Source organism: Magallana gigas, chromosome 3, assembly GCF_963853765.1.
Source record: "Magallana gigas chromosome 3, xbMagGiga1.1, whole genome shotgun sequence".
In the NCBI taxonomy this organism is placed as follows: Eukaryota; Metazoa; Mollusca; class Bivalvia; order Ostreida; family Ostreidae; genus Magallana; species Magallana gigas.
In genome coordinates, this window is record NC_088855.1 from 54,732,385 (window position 1) to 54,754,734 (window position 22,350).

Sequence of the window (22,350 nt, forward strand, 5' to 3'; positions counted from 1 at the left end):
CGGCTTTCGTAGGATTCGACCATTCGTACCCTCTGATTTTGCAAGTTGGAATACCCCAGAATGTTCTGAGTCGCGTTGCCTGATATGCAATTGCAATGCACATACAGAAGACTATGTCGTGAAGTCTGTGAGCTTACAAGACGTACTTGATAGCAAAGTAAATTAGTCTGTTTATTGTTACATATTCTTCCTACCAACAATTCTACACAAAGAAGACAAAAGGAAGTTGCGCTATTATATTAATACTTATATTATAGAAAGTTATCGAAATGTCTTTGTACAACTTGTTTGTTAGCGATAATTGATTATGTCTGTGCGTGGTGTATCCCATGTGTGGTTTTATATTGAATGTATTATCACCTAATTCTCTGTGAAGTTTATATTATGAATCTTGATTTTATGAAAAACAAATTTTCATGAATCGGTTCTTTTTGATCAATGATATATACGTGCATTAGTTATGATATTGCCATTAAAACAGATTAGTTTTTCGTAAAACGTTGCCTTATGGCAAAAAGTGTACTGAACATCAAAATAAGTGTTGTTAAGAATAATATTGATTATTTAGGAAAACACCCAAAACGTATGGGAAAACCACTTTATACGATAATCTATGTTTTTTTTTGACCGAAATTGCTGGTTATTAGAGCACGGAAAAAAAACTAGATTTATGAACTAAATATAACTAATGGTAATTCCTAGCCATCAATCTTTTGAGTGGGTATATTCTACGAGTAGATGTTGGTTCATGGCAAGCATTACTTTCTTTTTCAATTTTGTTTGATTTGATTGTAACTGTAGCACAGGTAAGGCCCTTTTATATGTCAAATATACCTGCGTATCTAAGGACCAAGTAATATATTTAGTTTTAAAGTTGGTCAGGATATTGTATGCAGAACAAACAATATTTGCAAGAATCATTGACACAAAGCAGAGTTCGACAATACTCGGTAAACCGAGGGATGAACTATACTGGAAGAAGAAGAACCAAATCGACACTGAGTTTTAAAAAGGATCAATTTATTTCTACTATGGAAGTAATATCTTCGACAATTGTTGGCTGGTGCAGTCGTTTAAAGGCTGGTGTATGGTGAGTTGCCGGTATGTGTATGTTATGCAGTGAATCAAAATGTATATTACCTTATTACACTTTTAAATACATCTAATATTACTTAGAGTTCATTCATTGTCTATTTGTTGTAACACATTTAATTAAGCTTTATCAATGATCTATTATGACTTTGAGCTCATTCATGTATCTCACACCATGCAGGGCGCACAAAACATACACAATTTATGTTCTACACGTGTATCAGATGATCATTTTGTATCGCATATTCATACACAGCGTCTAATTACTGCTTGCCAACTGAACAATTTGGTGCATTATGAACACAGGTTGAAATTCAAAACTATTTAAGAAAACTAGAGGAATGCATGACAGAGCAACTAAATGAAATTTGGGAAAACCCCCCAAAACACAACAATACAATGACAATAGCGACCTCTAGAGTCAAATTTCTTAATATTTATTACGACTACTAATACTACTGTCCAGAATGTTATGTTGATAGTTAAAATCATGAGTTCTAAAATGAATGGATATATTTGCAATTATAGATTTGCGCCAAAATGATAAAAATATCTATTTATGATGGGAGTTTAAAAATATAAATTCTTTCACATGTCCCGTGATTATTTTGGAAGGAGGAAGTAATGAAATGAATGGGGTGATATTTTAGAACAGATAAGAACGTGTTTAAAAAACCGGATTGCTATTTAAGAATTTACGATGTAATTAAAGATGTGTCGTAAGAAAACCTATTTTTATCATATGTATACTTTTCATTGTTTATTACATTTGTCCTTTTTGTGCTCTATATGTTTAATTTGCTGATTTACAGTCCATAGTTAAGAAACAATATTTAAATCAAAATATTCTTATATAAAGAATAATGCATAAACTTTCTCTTACCAGCTAAAAGGCCCAAGGGATCAATTTGATGAAGTGCTAGTACAGGCTGTGGAGTGAAATCTGAAAGAGTATGGTTTGTACAATAAGGATTTTGATTATTGCTTTGATATTCCGCTTTAAATAAAAATAAAAATACAAATAAACATTTAATAATATTTGAAGCATTCCAGATCGCATTATAAACCTGCACGAGGTTTGTAAACATAACAAAGAATGTGCTCTGTATTTTGCTTATTATCATAACTCGACGAAAGACACTCAATGTCTTGAATGTACAAAAATCTTGTATTTATTACTTATTATGTAATAAAGTATAACAGAAAAATATTCACTCAAAACGCAAACACAGCTTATTTTGATGTTATTTATTTGTTTTACGGGTCTTCCTTAAATCTATCTTAGCAATAAGATTGTAAACACCTCATACTCGTACTTGAGATGACTTCTAGATTAATTATCTATGTACATTCCAAATTGACTGGGAATATTTGCAAAATAATCTGTACATGCAAATCTACATGTAGTTCTGATTATTGTAATGAAATTTCAGAAATATCCTTGAACGACACTTTCCAAACATGGCAAACTATGACTACATTTCCACCGATTACCAAGGCACTCTCTACTCGTCTATATGCCCAAAGACCGAAGATTACTTTGTCAGTGTTGATACTTACCAACGTGAGGCCAGGGGGGACATCAAGATTCTTCACAGTGTGGTTGCATCAAAAGGTCCGACCTATGTATAAATATAGATATTTTATTAGAAACCCATTTGTAAAGTTCTCTGTTGATTTTGATAATATGATTTCACCGCAGGCACGTAGCATCGTTTTTGAAAGTGTTGTGAGTGTTGAATGAGAGGGGGGGGGGTCAGGAGGCCAGACTTACTCAAAAAATCTTGACAGGCAAGAAAAAAAAGGAAAAGCGTTCCTTTTCAAAATCCTGACAATCCTAATCCGCAGGGGAGGTGGGGGGGGGGGGGGGGGTAGGCAAGTATACATTTAACTTTAATTACTGTTTATATCCGTTTTCCCAATTCAAATTTTTACATGGTCCCATAAAATTGGGGGGGGGGGGCTCCATCTTCATTGAATTTTTTGTATGTAAATTTAAGAAAAATCTCTATGTGCCTGTACCGACATTAGTATCCGGTAATATTTTCCAAACTCGTCTCTGACCTTGAAGAAACATGGTTAAAAAGTTAACTCTTTAAAAATTTAAAAATTAAAACAAATTTCTTTAAAAATCAAATGAACAAATTCATGATAAACTAATATATTAAAGATTTTCCAAACACATTTCATTTCTAGATCAGAGTGGATCGGTTGAGGATTTTGCAGGCAAATATAAACGTGTTTCTGAAGTAGAACTGCAAGACTTGATTCTTAGAGCTCGTACTCACATTATACCAAACTTAGTCAGGAAAAGAAACATTGTAGATCTCGCTAAGTTGTTAGTATGTACTGACAAACATTTTCGGAAGTTCGTTCTTAAAAAGTTGAAAGATATCATAAGTAACTTAGATATATCTGTTCTTTTTCTGTGTGATTTTAAAACGTGTTTGCAGTATTTGAATAATATTTTTCCTGACAACAACTTGGATGATATTTCAATTTGGCTTGATTTGTGCCAACCTGTTATGGACATGCTATCAATCCTAATGGTGCTATCATGCTCTCAAAGCAACGAGATGACAACAGTTCAGAGGGATATTGTATCATTATCTAATACAATGATTGACAAGATATCCTTGCTGTTGTCAGGAAAGAAACTGAAAAAGGAACAACCAAAATGCTACTATGCATTAAAATGTGTTGCTTCTTTCATCAAATGTGTCCCTTCATGGAATCTAAGTCGAGACTTTCAAGGAATATTCGAGAACTGGGAAGACGCCTTCTGCTCACGTCATCACGCAGAACATCTTGAGAAAATCGTGGAACGGTCATTCTTTGAGCAGTACATTGTTATGATTGGTTTTTATTTTAAGGTAAGCATTGCACAACATAATAACTTATATAGCAGATTCAATTAAGCAGATTGACTATTCATATGATTTACGTATTGAATTGAATTTTCTTGATTTTATTTTTGATATTCAGCTCAAACAGAACGTGCCGGTTGAAGATCATTTCCTAAGGTTTCTTCAGCGTCTTTTTCTTCCTAAGAGTGTGGAAAAAATGCAAACAGATGTGCAGCAATATGCTTTAGCAGATATAGCATTGCGTGGGATTGGTTCTTGTTTGTATAGATGTAAGCTTCGGAATTTTGATTATAAATTGATGTATGAAAATAGGCGAATAGTTATGTGAAGTTTTACGCTATGGAGCATTACAGGCACGTAGCTCAAGGGGAGGGGCGTTTCTAATTTACAAATAAAAATTTTAAACAAATTACAGTAAAGTAAAATATTTTCTCCTTTTCGTTTGCTTTACAAGATGTTTTGGTAATTCTTCCCTTCTAACAATGTCAAAAAACGATGCCTCGTGCCTGCATTGCATATTTATTTTAGGTCTGATAGTACAAAGACAGTTTTATAATTTTAGCTAGGGGAAAAGCCGAAGCTTTAATGAAAGTTGTTGACGTTTGCTGGAAAGAATTGGAAGGACGGAAAAGATTTCTTCCTCTTCCATATGAACTGACGGATCATCTCTTCCAGGGTGACAAACAACTTGTTTACACCATTATTCAGTCTTTGAACATCTCAGAGCAATTTCTGTTTGAATGTGCCGAAAAAAATATTGAACGACGAGTTCCAGACATAGTTTTTCACGACTTGGATAATCACGCGCTTCCTAAAATGAGTGATCATTCATATTGGTCAGTTGGGTATGGCCGTATTCGCAAATGCAATACAAAGATCGCTATCCATGTGCCCGGGATATCTCCCAGTACTTTACAGTTAATTCAAAAAAGGAACATCAAGAACGAAATGTTAGAGAATGACTTTAAGATCCTTTTAGGTCTTCAGCAGAAGACCACACACACAAACATCGTTAGGCTGCTAGCTTACAGTGAACTACAAAGTCCATTGCCATTTTACGCAAAAGATTGTCATAGGAAGGGGATGCTTGATAAACTCATGGAATCAAGACAACAACAAAAACATTTACCGATAAAGTGGTTCAATGATCGTCTGACAGATATTATTAGTGCTCTCAGCTATCTCCATGGTGTTAAAATTGTCCATCGTGACGTCACACTCCGTTCATTTAGACTTATTCAATGTAAAGATAGAGATGATGATTTGGCTGTTTTGTACGACTTTAACCTTGCTTGTCAAACAGATTTCAGTGCAACAGCGATTGGAAAAGTGGCAGGTACATTAGTTTAAATAGTCAAACTATTTAAATGATAATGAATATACAATCTATAACGATTATTGCAGATTTCTTAATGCGTTAGTTTATTTTTTTCGGCCTCAGATTTGCGTGGAGATGGGATCCCCGTTCGTTGGTCTGCCATAGAGTCAATTCTTCAAGATTGCTATGATGCCAAATCAGATATTTGGATGTTTGGTCACGTGATCAACGAGATTTTTACATATGGATGTGAACCCTTTACGGATCACTACAGTCTTACCACGGATGATATCATCGCAGGGGTACTTACGATTTTATGGTATCCAATCTATTTAAAAATCAGGTCCACGATGCTCCAGTAAAATGATATGTCGCTGCGAAACATATGATATTTAATGCTCGTAGCAACATTGGGAGCATGAAGGATCTGATATTCATCAAATTGTGTGATATCAAGATAAATGAGTGACTAAGTACATATGTATATGAGAGTAAAATTAAAATACTAAACTAGTTGCCGATAAATTAGGCGTAGTAATACATTACAATTAAAATGAAGAGGGGTCGATTGTCGGGGTATTTGTATAGTTTGAAATATTCAGAAAATGAAATAAAGAAATCTCAATCGAAAAAAGTGTAAAATAAGAATTTTGGAATTGTTTTCCTCTCTAGTTTATTCCTGATAAAATCAAATTTTAAATTTGAAGGCTGAATTTATTTTTATTTGTAGGCCACGTAACTCTTATTTATTCATGATTTTTTTATGCATGAATTTGTGGTGATTTGCTGAATACATACTTTTAGGTATTTTCTATTTATTAAACTATATTTACGATATCACAGGTGTTGGCAAGCGATATCAGCCCTCACTGGTGGCCCTGCATTCCTCGTGATTATCATGACCTCTCCGTATCCTGCTGGAAAACTGACTCAAGTGAAAGACCTTCAGCTGAAGATATTTTTGAAAAGTTACGTAAACTTGGAAAAGACTGTAAAGAGGGTAATTGAAGTATTCATTATGTTCTACATCTATATCAAATGTTTGAGTTATGAATTGATATGTAAGAATCCCTTTGGATGAATGAGCTGGTTTTTTTCAAGTGAGAACTAAATAGAATTATGATCACTTAGAAATGAACTAGATTGGTCAATGGTATCAAATCCTATGGAGCTCTTAAGTTCTTCTTTTTTTATCTTGATCTTCTTCTTCTTCTTGCATGGAGATGACCTCATTTATTGAATGCCAATAACTCCGGCGCGGTCTGAAACAAGAGGCTTTCCCTTTTAAAAACTGTTGAAAAATGTCTACAAGTTAGCCGTGTGTTGCAGCTGAGTCCAGGAGACACTGGAAAGTCTGTTCCTGAACCCTTCTATGGATGAATGAACTGGTTTTTCTTTCATGTGAGAACTAAATAGAATTATGATCATTCGGAAATGAACTAGATTGGTCAATATTATCAAATCCCGTGGAGCTCTTAGGTTCTTCTTCTTCTTGCATGGAGATGACCTCATTAATTGAATGACAATAACTCCGGCGCGGTCTAAAGCAAGAGGCTTTCCCTTTTTAAAACTGTTGAATCTATCTACAAGTTAGCTGTGTCGTCTACCATGGTTGCAGCTGAGTTCAGGAGACACGGGAAAGTCTGGTCCTGAACTCTTCTATGGTAGGTACTGCTGTGACCGGATCTGGTAGATAATTGCACTCTCTCACCGATCGCGGGAAGAAGAAATTTCTGTTTACCTCTTTGCAGGCCCGAGGCTGTCTGAGTCAGGAACTCCCTCTAGTTCGTCTATCTCCGAGGATGTAATACTTCTCTGGTTTTATGTTCACAAGCTGATTTCTGATCTTATAGCATAGAACTAGTCTGTGTATGGTTCTCTTATGCGTGAGGGAATCCCATTTAAGCTGATGCAGTAGTCTGGTTACACACCCGGGTGAGGTATCCCGATAGTTGTTGTATACATACCTCTGGTGAGTGTGGTTTGGTGGGGGTCACACACTGACGAAGCATACTCGATGGCTGGTTTAATCAAGGTACATTATGCCGGTGGCTTTGCCGATGATGTGCAATGGCCCAGGTTCCGTCTCAGAAAGCCTTGCTTTCTAAATGCTTTGACTATGGTGGTATAGATTTAGTTTGTCCACTGAAGATCCTGGGAGATCATGATGGTAACATCAAAATACTTTCCACTCTCCACAACTTCTAGCTGGTGTCCGTGCAGAGTATAAGATGTTTGCAACGGCTATCTTCTGTTCGCGATTTGGATAACTGTGCACTTTTCTAGGTTCCACTCGTCTACCAATTGTATTCCCATCCTCCCAAGGCTGTGAGATTTTCCTGTAGTTTGGCTGCATCTCTCTGGCTTCGGATCCGTCGATAGACCAGGCAGTCATCGACAAACACTCTGAGTTAGTGCACTCTGAAAGGTCGTTTATGTAGGTCAGGAACAAAAGTGGTCCTATGACCTCGGAGTGGACGTCAAGAGCTGAGGAAGTATGACCATTCAGGAGTATTGCTTGGGTTCTCTGACTCAGGAAGTCGTATTCCACCCTAGTGTTGTTCCAGACACTCAATATTACCCCAGCTTTGGAAGCAGCCGTTAGTGAGGCACTTTATTAAACGCGTTGGTAAAATCCAGGAGTATAATGTCTGTTCGATACCCCTGATCCGTGTTCCTGGAAATTTGGTTCAACATAATCAACAGTTAGCTCTCGCGTGTTAAGCGGGCTCAGAAGCCATGTTGTTCATCACACTGAATGTTGTGACGATTGAAGTAATCCATAACTGTACTGTGTACCATGTGTGTCAGTAGCTATTGATGTTAGGGAAACTGGCCTATAGTTTGATGGTTGGTGTTTCTTCTCTATTTTGTAAATAGGGACGTTTGCTCTGCGCAATTCATGTGGTATCTGTCCTTGATCTAAGGACAGCTGGTACATCCTTATGTATGGGGCTCAGGACTCTACACTATGCTCCAAGATGAATGCTGTGACATGTGGCTTGGAATGGGCGCAGTCCCATTAGCAGCTTCCTTCGGGATATACGTCAAGAGATATGATCACATACCAACCAAGTTCATATCCAAGAAATTTCTGAATTTCTAAGAACGAATTTAAGAGTTGAGGAATAAGAAATCATTTTTTAGTATAATGAGGTGATTATGATGGTCGGGGCGTGATTAATTCCAAAAAGGGCTGTATAATAGTGTTGATCATGCGCGACCGTATTTGATCATTCATGATTATCATGATTCCTTATAAGTTATTACTTATGTTTATATAATTCTAATTATTTAATTACATACTAAATATTAACATTTACCTTATTTTCATTTCGTGTAATTATGAAAACCTTGCTTTTGTCCCAACAGTACATCATTGCATCACTGATGAATTGTATTGGACTATAATTTATAAAAATTGATTCGTTGTGTTATCACAGACACTTAACACGACACTAGAATATATGAATATTGAATTATTGTCATTTATTTTGTGTACATATGAGAACGACAAGTTGTTTGCATAATAAGCATAACTACGAAAGCCGAGAAGGATCATTCGAGATTCGAGATTCAAAATACGAGATTCGAAATACGAGATTCGAGATTCGAAATTCGAGATTCAAATTAACCAATCAAATCATGGATCTGAAACCTGTATCCTAGCAACATCAAACTGTTCTAAATAAAGATCATTCGTACATGCTCTTTCCTACAAATAAATGCTATGTTCACTTCTCCCTACCTAACTAAATGATTATTTGTATTTACTTTTACACAGAATATCTAAGTAGACTAGTAATAATGCAGTGTGCTTCGCGGATCTAAGTGATTTTGTTTGCCCTGGTGCATTTCCACCTGATGCGTTTGAACCCTGGGGTATTTCACCACCAGTAATAGTTTAAAACCCGGGTTTATTCACCCCTTTTGTGTAAAAATGCGGTTATGGTAGAGAACTTCATAAGCGTCGCTAATTTTTTCTGTAGGGGGTCCTAGGCCAATTTTAAAAAATTTTACTTTGTAAATTTAATAAGCTCCAATTTTCCCGAGGAGGGGGGTCCAGATCCCCTGACCCCCTCCTTTCTAGATCCCCGCATGAAGATTAGTACATGTATCTAAATAATCTAAATATAAATAATCTGTCCTGTTTCACTAATAAATATAAGCATTATTTATCGTTTTTATGTATGCATACAGTGATACACTAGTACTATGATTATAAACACATCATTGAGATATTATCACATCATACGGAATTATTAATAAATACAATTGTTTCTCCTTTTCCTCAGTAAACAACTTATTATGAGTCTTACTTTTGGAATTGTTTTCAATATAGAAGGATACCTACTCTCTACAATTAAAGGTAGGGATGATAGGGTGCCAATTTGTTCACATTGCCGATTTCTTGTGCAGAGAACAGTAAAACTTTTTAAGAATTTGATCGTGCATGAATGTTTCAAAATTAATTGTTGTACATATTTTTTGTTATAATTCATTCATTGATATATCAACAAGAAGGAATAAAAGCATATGTTTCACAGCCAAGTTAAGTTTCTCTGTAGTTTCCTACACCCCCCACCCCCCCCCCCCCCCCCCCCGCACCAAAATTGACAATAATTACATATAAGTCATACAAATGTTTACTTTTTTTGTAAGTAAATCTCTAAAGATGTAAATAAGCACTGCAAACAAAGATGTGTGTATTTAATATACTACTACATTACACTTAGCCAGATAAAATGTAGTCAGGGTGAAGCTACAAGGGGTGAGTGGTGCAAATTTACCAATTTGTCGCCATACACACAGAACAACAAATAAAGAAACTGTGAGTGGTGTGTGGAATGCATAAAAGTTGGCGGCAAATTATCTCAAATAATCATTGCAAAAACCCACAAATAGGCTGTTATTTGTTACATATCCTGCAAAAACAATGATAAAAAATGTAATCGTCACCTAACATAGCCGATATGGTCAACGTACATGTAATTCTAATATACAAGAAGGCGGACGTATCAGGCGGGGATCCAGAAAATTAAATTTCAAAAATAATCGGTTGAATTACATTAAATGCTTTGAAAATTGTTTTAAACTATCGCACGGGTCAAAATGAGTGATAGAAGCTATGTACAGTGTCATTGGAAACTTTGATTTTATATCAATATGTAGTATTACCTATTATAACAAATGAGAGTATAGCACAACTGCCACAAGCAATACATGTCCTTTACCGGCACCACCTCCCTCCCCATAAAAAATGAAACAATTGTCGTTTTATTTGCTAAAATGTGTGTGGTTCAAGATTTTTCTAAAGGACATTACGATTAGAATTGAAAAAGATTCGTACGTTTAAAACTAATTTTGTCAAATTTTTTAGACTCATTTGGTTATATTTTGGTCCATTTGGGTAAATAGATGCACCAGCGCAGCTCTAATTTATATATAATCAGGCCATAAATTCAAAATATTTTCAAAAATTAACAGCTTTAAATCCAGTGGTTGAAAAAAAAGGAAAGCAAGTCGAACTAGATGAGTGTTAATACCTGTGTTGAATGAATGGTACAGTAGGATATGCGCAAAAAAGTCCCGTCTACTCTTTCCTACCCTATATTTATTGGAATATTAAATCCGATTATAAGAGTCAAATTAAAAATCAAGTATGGATATGTACCTGTTTATCAAAAGTAAAACTACTCATAATTCATCTACAGTGCATCGTTATGGAGCTACACAGAAAGTTTTATATTAATTTGCCGAGCCAAATAAAAAAAACCTGGAAAACGAAGAGAAAACAAAGTGGGAACAGAATAACTGGCAAACTAATTAGGACTATATAGCCACCCCCCCCCCCCCCCCCTTGAAATGTATATACTGAAAACAGATTATTGTAGTACAACATCCGCACACAATTTAAAGAACATTTCATGGGTTTTTTTTTTATCATTTTTGCTAGCTAATGTAAGACATCACAAATACCCCAAACCCCCTCACGGAAAAGGAAATGCTAGGTGATGAGAGAGAGAGAGAGAGAGAGAGAGAGAGAGAGAGAGAGAGAGAGAGAGTCGATGTAAAATTAAAGCTTGCTAGTTGGTCTGCCCTACCCTTGCTACCTCCTCTCTTTTCTCCTTTAAGAGGCTTAATTATTGTCTATATATGCTTGTAACAAATCAAATTAATTTCAAATTCTAAATCAAAACTGAATTTGACACTACAAAACTCTCTGTCTGTCTGTCTGTCTGTCCGTCTGTCTGTGTCTGACTCTCTCTCTCTCTGTGTCTGTCTGTCTGTCTCTCTCTCATCGACAATGGCACTGATACCTACACTACACTATTCCTATCTGGATTGTTGTCGTTAGGGTTGTAAATCATTATATCTTCTATGGTTTAAAACTTTATGATAACCTATATTTTGACATGTCGATTATTTCACTGAATTTCGTTTCATAGCTAAAACCACACTCAGTTTTTATTATTTAGATTAAACAGATCTTTCTTCGCGAGCCGATTTTTACACAGTCGGGGCGAATACACAACGGGTTAAAATGGTTCGGGGGAGGGGGGGGGGATACATACAGGACAAACAAAATCACATAGATTTGCAAAGCCCACAGTGTTATCACTAATTTAATTGTTTATCCTGTGTGGGGTCAATTTATCAATGTTAATTTAACCATTTTATAACCACAATATAAGAGCTATTAAGACATTTATTTGTAGGAAAGAGCATGTACGAATGATCTTTATTTAGAACAGTTTGATGTTGCTAGGATACAGGTTTCAGATCCATGATTTGATTGGTTAATTTAGATATTGAATCTCGAATTTCGAATCTCGAATCTCGTATTTCGAATCTCGTATTTTGAATCTCGAATCTCGAATGATCCTTCTCGGCTTTCGTACATAACCGTGTTTTATGTTCACAATAATGCAGCAGATAAACTGAATATAAAGTCGCACAGAAATGAACTCGCTCCACAAAGGTTCATAGAAAAAAATATGAACGATATAGTTATTGGTAGATCGTAACATAGGTTAATAGGATATTTGGTCATAGTTTCGACACAATGATCATTGCACATGCATACGGCTGCTGAATTGTGAATATAATTTTACAGTTAGGTTCATAATTTTAAATAATTTGTCTTTTTAAGATAAAAACAAAGTAAATGATTAGAATATTTACTTAGACCATAAATTGATCTTTTTTCACATGCACTCCTCAAAATACGATGGATAGCACCAAGGTAAATAAATTGATATGTAACAACGACGTCACAATTTATTTTTGTCAATTACAATTTACAGTAAAATATGGTTACAGCGAACACGCTTATAATGCATTGACGCTTATAGCAAAGTGATATTTATTCCCTGTGACTTTATTTCATGTTCTTAACTTGACGGATATAACAAATTACGCTTATAATCAAGTAAAATTGCCTGTCCCTGGGACTTCGTTAAGCGTGTTTTACTGTATATTTATAGCGTTAAATTCTTTAGCATGAAAAAGACTATAAAAGCAATGTGTTATTTATAATTTTTTTAGAATTTGATAAATATTTATTATCATAGCAGATATGTTATATACTAATCAATTACATAATCTTTTAAAAGAAATGTGTGATTGCTTGAATCTCCCTCGAATAAGTGAAAGACAGGCGGAGCGAGGTCATGAACCAGAGAGGGTAAGTGTGACTAAATCAAGAACAAAAGAGAACTCATAAAAGAACAATAAACTAAATCGGATAAATTAGATTATTGTGAAACTACCAAGTCAGAGCAAATTAAGAGAATTATTCATTATTGTTATACTTTCATGTTAAATACTGAAATCTGATTGGTTAAGACGCAGTTAATAATATTTACTATTACCCTCAGCGTTAGCAACGCACTTGGCAACGGGTAACATTAAAAAATGTTACATGCGCGAAAATTATGCGCGTACGGTTTGCTGTAGAATTCACGTTATTCCTATATAAAAGCAGTAAAATTTTCTTAAAAATTTTAAAAAAGACATTCAGTATAACAAAATAAATAGTGCCTGTTTGGGAGGATAACAGTTGAAATTGACACCCCTCGAAAACCATTGTCAACCTCCGCTTCGCGTCGGTTGACAATGGTTTTCTCGGGGTGTCAATTTCAACTGTTACCCTCCCAAACAGGCACTATTTATATATTACGAGTGTGGAATAGTGAAATTCCACCGAGAGGACAAGATTAGGACGAGGCTCTGCCACACGAGAATGCAGTGAATGATTATTTTTCTCGCATAATTTTTAATAAAAAAATGATAAATTGTAATCAACTAAGCAAAAGAATATACGAGTCAGTGAGGGTAAATGAAAAAGCTTGATAATATAGATATGGATGTTTACGATACAGAGTAAGGCCACAACTAAGTGGATACAAAAGTAGATTTAAGTTTTCCCCAAGGATAAATGTTTACATTGTACATTCCCTTGCGTTTGCATTCAAATATGTTCCAATTTGACACGTCTATCCCGATCATTGCGTATGAGCAAATTTTCAAGTAAAAGTCATTAAGCGTTTTAATAAGATATTGTTCGATTTAATGGAACGTTAAAAGCTACATAACTAATTAAAGAAGTAATTTAAAAAAAAAAATATCGTTAAATAATACAAATAGTACCTAAAAAAAATTCCAGGCAATACTTTTTGCACTATGAGTTTAAACCACCAAAGCCCAATAAATGGCAAATATTTTGGCTGTTCCATCTAAATTGTTCATATCCATGACAAAAAGTCTATCTAATGGCTTTGAGTCGACAATCAATAAATATTTCCTTCAAATAATTATCAGAATAATAATAAATGTAAGCATTGAAAGCTTAGTTTTGGATATCGTCATCATGCGTTTTGATAAGAAATATTAAATCAATGTTACATTTAATGAAACGTTCAATCCCACAAATTTAATTTGTACTTTCAAAAAATAACTTTTAATCATAATTATCCTACCTAAGAAAAAATATTGAACGATATAAATGAAAGCATTGATGGCTTATATTTGGATAACACACTAGGCTGTGTAGACAAATGATCATTCCGTATTCAGTTTATCTGCACAGTCTTGTGTGTTATAGGACCGACGATATCTATTAACATTCAATGCTTAAAGCATAGGTCATATTTGAAAAGAGTTGCCTTTTAACTTTTTAAGTAGAAGTAGGAGAGGTACAGTTGTCAACCACGACGCACAATGACGGACGACGGACCTATAGCAATAGGTAACTAACTGACTCAATTACCCTAAAATTTACGATAATGATAACTTGTTCATTTTTTTTATAGGGCATTACTCCCTTTATCAAACAGATAAAGCTCGAAAGTTTAGAAAAAAGAGAAAGTAAGGGTTTTTTTCATAAATATTCTTAAAAAGTAAATTTGGTATTCCAAATAACTGCTTTGTTTTCAATAGATATAACCAAAATATGTATTTTCAGATGTCAGGAAATCAGTAATGGACATAAAACGTGAAAACAGTATGGGTTCAGTTGAATTGGCTTCTAATTTAGATGTAAATGACGTCGCTTCTCCGCTTCAGTCAGTTGTCAAAGAAATGGTAAAGCTGATTTTAGCCATTAAAGTAAAACATAACATGACAATCTGTCATTAATTCAACAACATATTACATATATTTATTTCTTCATATTTTAGAGAGGTAACATTTTGGTCATTGAACCAGTAACAGAAGGATTTTGTGAGAAGTTTTACACAAGTTTGACTCCTGATTTCTGTGATAAGATGGGAATTGTAAAGGACTCATTGAACCGAGATAGAGAGACTGTTCAGGGTTTTCCTGCTGGTGTTGTATTAGTGAGTGCATTTAAAAAAACCTTTTATCTTAAAGTTATGATATTTTACAAATTAGTGTTTTAATACATCACAAAAGTTTTTTTCTGTGTTTACTAGTATTAATTTTAACTGCCATACGGTGAATTTATATTTTATTCATTATGAGTATTCCTACGATTGCTATTTGACTGAAAACGTTCACTACAGCCTACTTGGATGTTTTTCACAATAATGTGTATTTTCAGAAATATAAATACCCAAAAGCAGTAAACATATTAAAAATGGCTCGAGAAAGCGAGTCTCCAAGAGAATGCATTAACATTCTTCTCTCTGTGGTCCAACTTGTGCAGAGAATGCACACGAAGAGATGGTTGATGGTGGCCCTAACAGGAAACAATGTTTACATACAAAGGGAGGCCGGCCAATACAAAGTATTACGTTAGAGCTTTATTCCTGGCAAATCTATTTTCTCTTTTATATTGTCACCTAGTATAAAGTTATGACATGTGTCATATCAGCATGATATCATTCCAGGCTTTTTTCGTGAAAGTGGGAGGCATGGTACGAATGCCTGAAAATAAACGTAATAGTTCAGAAGAAAACATTCATGTTTCAGACCGATTTGAAGACATCATATTCTGGTAAACTTAAGCTTCTTCAAATTTATATTCCGAAACCAGCTAAAATACATTATTATTTCATTTTCATTTTTACAATTAATCTCTCTTAGGCTTCCCAGAGAGGTGATATCATTTGGACAGCTGTCGAGAGGAAGTGACGTATATACATTGGCGATGCTGTTTTACCAAGTGTATATGGCTTTTTCTGTGCACAACGATTTACAGACGGTTCCATTTTCGAAAAAACATAGATCTTGTGTAAATAGGCGTTTATTTTCTGATCAGAGTTACTTTATTTGAAATCAAAGTTTTTATTTAACAGGCATCTCGATTTATAAGATTATTATAAATATTAACAAGGTTCTTTTTCTCTCTCTTGGTTTTGAAAGAAGGGTTCATTTTTCATGCACGTAGATAAACCATTTTGATAAAAACCAATTAAAACAATATGTATCAACTTCAAAATTATTGAAGAGATTCTAGACAGTAATCGAGAAAACAATTCTGAAATCGATTGGAAGCACATGTATTAGTAGTTTATTTTCATTATTAGAATATAAACATTTTTATAAAACATTTTTATAAACTGTTCTCTAAAAATTGTTCCAGACATCAGCACAATGAAGTTGTAATTTTTAAAATCGTATTTACAGTGATTGATTATTCCGTTAAGGGTAGACATAATTATGTAAAAGAAAGTGCCTAGAGTCTTCTCAATTCACTTACATTACTTTTATTTATTTGGTATCTTATACCAATAATGTATAAGTATATTCATGGTTACATGGTTACATTTAATAATTGCAGATACTCGGGATTCTAAATGAAGGACACAAGCCAGAGAAACCCCCAAAATGTCCGCCTTGGTTATATGATGACGTCATGATACCGTGTTGGCATAGTGATAGATCACAGCGACCGTCTGTGGAAGAAGTCTTTCATATTATGACCGAGAGGTAAAACTTTAAACACAGATGTTTATCAGTGCTGATGAAATATAATTTAATGACTTTTAAATTCATTTAGAATTCTTCCTCATCTCTTATATTCGAGTTTCACACAACTAAGTATGTGTTTTCAGTCCCAAAATTATTTACATTTGAATATTCAATGCTGAACTTTTTTCTTGCTTTTTTTTCAAAGAATTGAGAAATATTTATGGGAAAAGCCACATTGTTTAAACTACGAAAAACGAATAGAGCTATACAAACAAATATTTTTTTTTTCGTTATTACGAGTACATTATCTCGTACCCGTATTAACGAGATCTTTTCTCGTTACAACGAGATAAATAATTCGTAAGAACAAGATTTTTTCTCGTAATTACGAGATAAAAATATTTTTTGGGAGTTGATTTTAATCAACTCTCCTATGCAGTTACTCTGACAAACCGAAAGTGAAACAGTGTTTGGACCAAAGCACAAATCATCGCCGCTGACAAAAATTAGTTCTTGAGAATAATTGATAAATCCGAAATAATGTATGCTAAGGCATTGTTTTTCAAGGAAACATATTTATAAATACCTTGAAAATAGTTAGATTTTAAATGGTACGAACAATTTAGATATTTTTTGTAGTTGTATGTTTTCTTACGCCAGAGTTCAATATAGTCTCGTACAACTCGACGCTCGGCTGTCTCCGTAAATCTCCGACAAGCAGAGAGTCTCTCTTACTTGTCGGAGATTAACGGCGATAGCCGAGCGTTTGGTTGAACGAGACGAGAGTTCAATATTGCTTGGATCCATGAATTGTCAAGAAATATTTTTATCACTGATACATAGTTTGATTGAATTTATTATATCTTTAAGTATTACTTAAAATGATTCATATGAGGTTTTATCAAAATTCTTGTGTCGAGAAAGTCCGAAAATTCATATTATAAAAATGTGCGTAATTTAAATACAGATTAGAAACTATCTGTACTTGTCATGCAAAATAACATATCATTGATTTTTAAATAAATAACCATTGATAAAATCAACTCCCGTCAGTTCTTCGGTACTTTGATTTTTATTTGGCCCTTTTCTTCTTTCGTATTAAACACAGGCAACTGATGTTATATATTTTTTCTCATAATAAAAAAATATACCCATACATTATAAATAAAATACACAAGTTGTGTATGATAAGGTAGAGGACATATGATTTTTATTATGAGAAAGATGTAAAGCGTCAGGTGCCTGTGTGTTTATTGATTCATGCTGGATATGAAGGTGGCGACATTGTAGAAATACATAACCCGTGATAGCGCGTTATGTAAATTTCTTCTGCAATCATATCTACCTTTATAACTCGCATGGATCATCAAAGAGAGCATTTTATTGTTCATATTTACGTCTTTTTTAACAAACAAAAAAACTTGATTCTAAAAAATTAGTTTATTTCAAAATTTCTGTTTACATAGGTACGTTAGCTAAAAGAAACAGCCAAATCGTCGCCTGTGGGAATTTGAGTCAGACATCATCCTGATTATTTCGTGCAGTTTGTGATTTTTTTTTAGGTCGCTCTAGGTTTCGACCAATCGATAAACGGGCTCATAGATTTCAGTCTGGCTGTTTCTATTTAAACAATAAAATACTTTCTTTGGTGAATCATTCGGGATATGAAGGTAGCGACATTGCAGAAAAAAACATAACATAACCCGCGTTAGCGGCTTAAGTAATATTTTTCTGCAATGATCGCTACCCTCATAACCCGCATAATCATCACAGAAAGTATTTATTGTTTATATTAGGCACGTAGCATCGGGGGGGGGGGGGGGGGGGGGGGGCTGCCCCCCCCCCCCCCCACTTTTTCTCGCAGCAACAAATTTTTTAAAATTTACATATAAAAAATTGAATTATCATGGAGTTGCCCCCCCCCCCCCCCCAATTTTTTGGGAGTATGAGAAAAGTTGGTATGAAAATAAGGAAATGAGGAGTGAAATTGAAGTTATATGCTACTCCAGCCCCCCCCCCCCCCCCCCCATCACACACGGATTAGGATTTTGAAGATTTGGGAAACTTTAAATTTCCTTTTTCTTTTTTTTTTTTTGCTTGTCAAGATTTTTTGGATGAGTCTGGCTCCCCCCCCCCCCACTTTCAAAAACGATGCTACGTGCCTGTATATTAATATCTTTCTTTTAAGTTATTTAATTCATGAATTGGTTATGAAAAGTAAGTAAATTTCACTAAATTACTGTAGGTAAAATTCACTAAATTACTGTTAATGTACAGAAGTACGTTAGATAATGAAACAGCAAAATCGTCTCCTGTGAGACCTTGAGTCTGACATCATCCTGATTATTTCGTACAGTCCGTGAATATTCTTATGCCGCTGTAGGTTTCGACCAATCGATAAAGAGGGCGTGTCAATTTCAGTCCTGTCAGTTTCTTGCAGTTTTATCCGCTGTAGACATCGACCAATCGATAGACAGGGCGTGTAGATTTCAGTCTTGCTGTTTCTTTAGCGCTATGATTTAAATCTAAGTTTCCGAAAGAAGAAGAGGGAATAATACTTCGTAGATATAAATATTATATCTTGAGCGTTGAGTAAGTTAAAACATTGCTATAATCCAGTCTAAAAATTATTTCCTATGCCACAGGCGGACGTGGTTATTCTCCACCACATGGTGGCTTCTTGCAATATCTTCCGATTATCAAATGTCTATATAACAAAGTTAACAAGGTATCTGCCCGTTCAGCTTTCATTTTAATCAGTCTGTTGTCTAGCAATTACTTTTGTTATAAAGGAACCTTGGGGCGTACACTTCCATTGTTAATTTGTTACTAAGATCCAACATATTGTATATTGACCTCGACGTAACCTTATGTCGAGGTCAATATATTTTGATTAAGTAAATTGTGTGATTGGTCTTAAATTATTTCAAATATACAATATATGAAACATGTTAAAGCAATATGAGCTGCAATTTTCATGATAATTTTTTTTAACGAAAATGTTATTTTCTACTAAAATGACAAAAATATCATGGTTTTTAAATTTCTTTTCGCCAAATTTTTGTGAAAAGGGCCGTTAAGGAGCATCAATTGGAGCAAACTGAATTATTGTCGTCCTGTACAAAAATTGATTTGCTTTATGTTCATTAGAAGAAATATCTTTCGTCTGACAAAAATTAATGATTTTTTCCAACCTTTTTTATCATAAAAGATTAAGTAACATGCAAACTTAGCATACTAGCAGGTTTTTACAACAAAATAAAATTCTAAAAAATACAGCTCATATTACTTTAACGAGAAATAGAAATATGTTTAAATATTATTTCAACTGAAAATATATTCAGTTGGTAAAACCAGAGAAATGTTCAGAAGGCACATGTACAATGTACATGTTAGCGTGCAGTGGCGTAGCGTACTATAAGGCAAAAAGGCAGTTGCCTACACATAATTTTGTAAAGCAAAATTTAAAATTTGTGTACAATTTTAAATTTAAAACAAAGTTGACATTAACTTTGATTAAAAAAGTCATAAAACAAATCGAAAGCAGTAATTGTCATACTTGCACAGGGTCGGTTCTTTAATTAGCATTAGAATTATACTTCCGATTTAATTTCTTTTAAACTCGAGGGAAAATGCACAAAATTTACGATTTTTTTTTCATCCAAAAACTAAATCCTTGGTGAATGAAACTCAGAGTCAACCAGTTACCCAGAGTGTTGGGCCCTCCGAATCTATCAAGATTACAACCCCATAAAAAAGACCCGTACTCTCTGAATCACTAAAAACTTATTTCTCCTAGTAATATATGTACATGTGGCGTATCAGTTAAGACTTATAAAGAAGTTGATATAGAAATAGTACGGTTGTTGGTTTTGTTTACAAAAACATGCAGAGTATGGTTAACGATACGGTGTATATTTCAATAACGAAACATATAAGTTTGGTTTGCTTTCATTTCGAAATGAATGTAGTGACTGAGAATAGGAAATAACATATTTTAAATTTACATAATGTTCCATAAAAACATTCAAACCTAATTTGTTGAAACTAACAATTTTTTATTCTCAAAAGTGGTATTTTTGCGTCCTTTTTAAAAAAATGTCTAGGGGGAGGCCCCCCTAAACCCCCCCCCCCTGCGGGAGGGGGGGGTACCCCCTCCCGCACCTACCCCCTTCCGCGCTTCGCGCGTCAGTGAAGCTTTTGCCTACACTTATATTTGGGTCACGCTACGCCGCTGGCGTGTATAGTGTTGCTGTGTGGAAGTCTATCAAAGAGAATTAGTATTTTTACTTACTGTTCCCCTCGCTGCTTGAAATCGATAGAAAGTTTGATAAGTAATTAAGTCTTCGTTCAAGTGGGGTTAGAATTGTTTTCCCCTCCTAAAGTCTACGCAAGAAAACCGTTTATTTATCCAATCTTTGGATAAGGGTTGGTTATTTGGGAATATTTAAACAATGAAATGTTTTATAATATTTTCTTTCTTTTAAGAAATTGAATTGGTCGTTAAAGGTGAGTGAAAATAACTAAATGATTGTTAAAGTACATCAGTAGGTTGGATAACCTTTCTGAATCGTCTTACATGGGAATTTAAGCCTGACATCATCATGATCATGATTATTTCGTGCACTCGGTGATTTTTCTCATTCTGCTGAAGGTATCGGCCAATCGATAAACTTGTTAAAACTGAATCATGTAGATTTCAGTCCTCTCGGTTTCTATAGAGTTGTAAATTACAATCAATTTCCATAAGACTAGATGGAATCATACTTAATGGATGTATATTTACTGTAAATCATGTCAGGCGACAGCGAGCCATTGTTTAATACTTGTCATTGTTATTTAGTGTTATTCAGGGAGAGAGGAATTCTTTATGCATTCCGTCAGGAGTCTCTCTATACAGAGGTTCACCGCAATATTTCTTCTAATAATAAAATCTACCCCTGTACTACTGCAGTATAGTTATTAGTAACGGGGAAAATTTGTTATTAAAAAATATTTTAACGACAGGCGACAGTGGTCTACCGAGTCAGTGGGGCAAAGATGCATAGGTTATCCATCAATGTTTATTATTTAAAAAAACCCAGCTTTAGCCAAAGTAGACTAATAATCTTTTTTTTTAATTCTCATACAACCGTAAAAGAAAATTGATAATGCTCAATACATGTTTTACATTTTATCCCCTACCTATTTAGAAACCTCGAATTGAGGCTGCTATTCGAATGCATGGGTTTACAGACTTGCCTGATCAGTACATGTTTTCTCTAAAATTTATATAAATCTGTTTTTGTATTGAAGATATTTATCTGTTGTTGTCAATTTCCATTTGTTCCATATGGCCAAAGGTGCTCATAACAGTTTAGACTGGTTCTGAGAAAAATAATACTTAAAGCAATGTAACTTTTAATTCATCAATATCAGTATTTATTTAATTAGCAATACAGATACAAGTATATCATATCACGGCATTGCAGTAGCACATTTTGTTCCTTGACATGTACATTGTTTGTTTGAAATACATGTGTTCTTCCTATCTTACGCAATATGTATCTATTATGTATCTATTTGTAAACTAATTCACCCTTTACTGTTCTGTATAGTAAAATGCTGCAAGTACATGTGTATTATACAAGTATTTAAAATATGCACATCCAATTGACCAAACCTCATTGATATTACCGGTAATATTGAAAAGTCATA

At 34.3% G+C, this 22,350-nt stretch overlaps 1 protein-coding gene across 4 annotated transcripts; it reads left to right on the forward strand.

Moving 5' to 3' along the window:
• Window positions 1-707: 707 nt before the first annotated feature.
• Window positions 708-16,677, forward strand: LOC105341193 (uncharacterized). Of its 4 annotated transcripts, none has more exons than XM_066080412.1 (16): window positions 708-1,101; window positions 1,979-2,048; window positions 2,526-2,707; window positions 3,289-3,965; window positions 4,078-4,228; window positions 4,522-5,295; window positions 5,401-5,579; window positions 6,121-6,277; window positions 12,894-12,964; window positions 14,592-14,646; window positions 14,744-14,862; window positions 14,958-15,116; window positions 15,341-15,526; window positions 15,630-15,736; window positions 15,826-15,973; window positions 16,523-16,677. In XM_066080412.1, the coding sequence occupies exons 3-16, from the start codon at window positions 2,554-2,556 to the stop codon at window positions 16,673-16,675; spliced, it is 3,090 nt and encodes a 1,029-aa protein (XP_065936484.1). In that variant the 5' UTR covers window positions 708-1,101; window positions 1,979-2,048; window positions 2,526-2,553; the 3' UTR covers window positions 16,676-16,677. The 4 variants fall into 4 exon arrangements, with proteins under 4 accessions (XP_065936484.1, XP_065936486.1, XP_065936483.1 ...); XM_066080414.1 differs by having other exon boundaries at window positions 1,979-2,043; XM_066080411.1 differs by having other exon boundaries at window positions 708-1,090.
• The last annotated feature ends 5,673 nt before the right edge of the window (window positions 16,678-22,350 follow it).

What these genes read in the sequence shown, in the direction of transcription:
- LOC105341193 (XM_066080412.1), top strand. Translation starts at nt 2,554, where the DNA reads ATGGCAAACTATGACTACATTTCCACCGATTACCAAGGCACTCTCTAC. An exon ending in CAGTGTGGTTGCATCAAAAG is followed by an intron (nt 2,708 to 3,288) that starts GTCCGACCTATG and finishes TTTCATTTCTAG; the next exon opens with ATCAGAGTGGATCGGTTGAG. An exon ending in CGGATGATATCATCGCAGGG is followed by an intron (nt 5,580 to 6,120) that starts GTACTTACGATT and finishes ACGATATCACAG; the next exon opens with GTGTTGGCAAGCGATATCAG.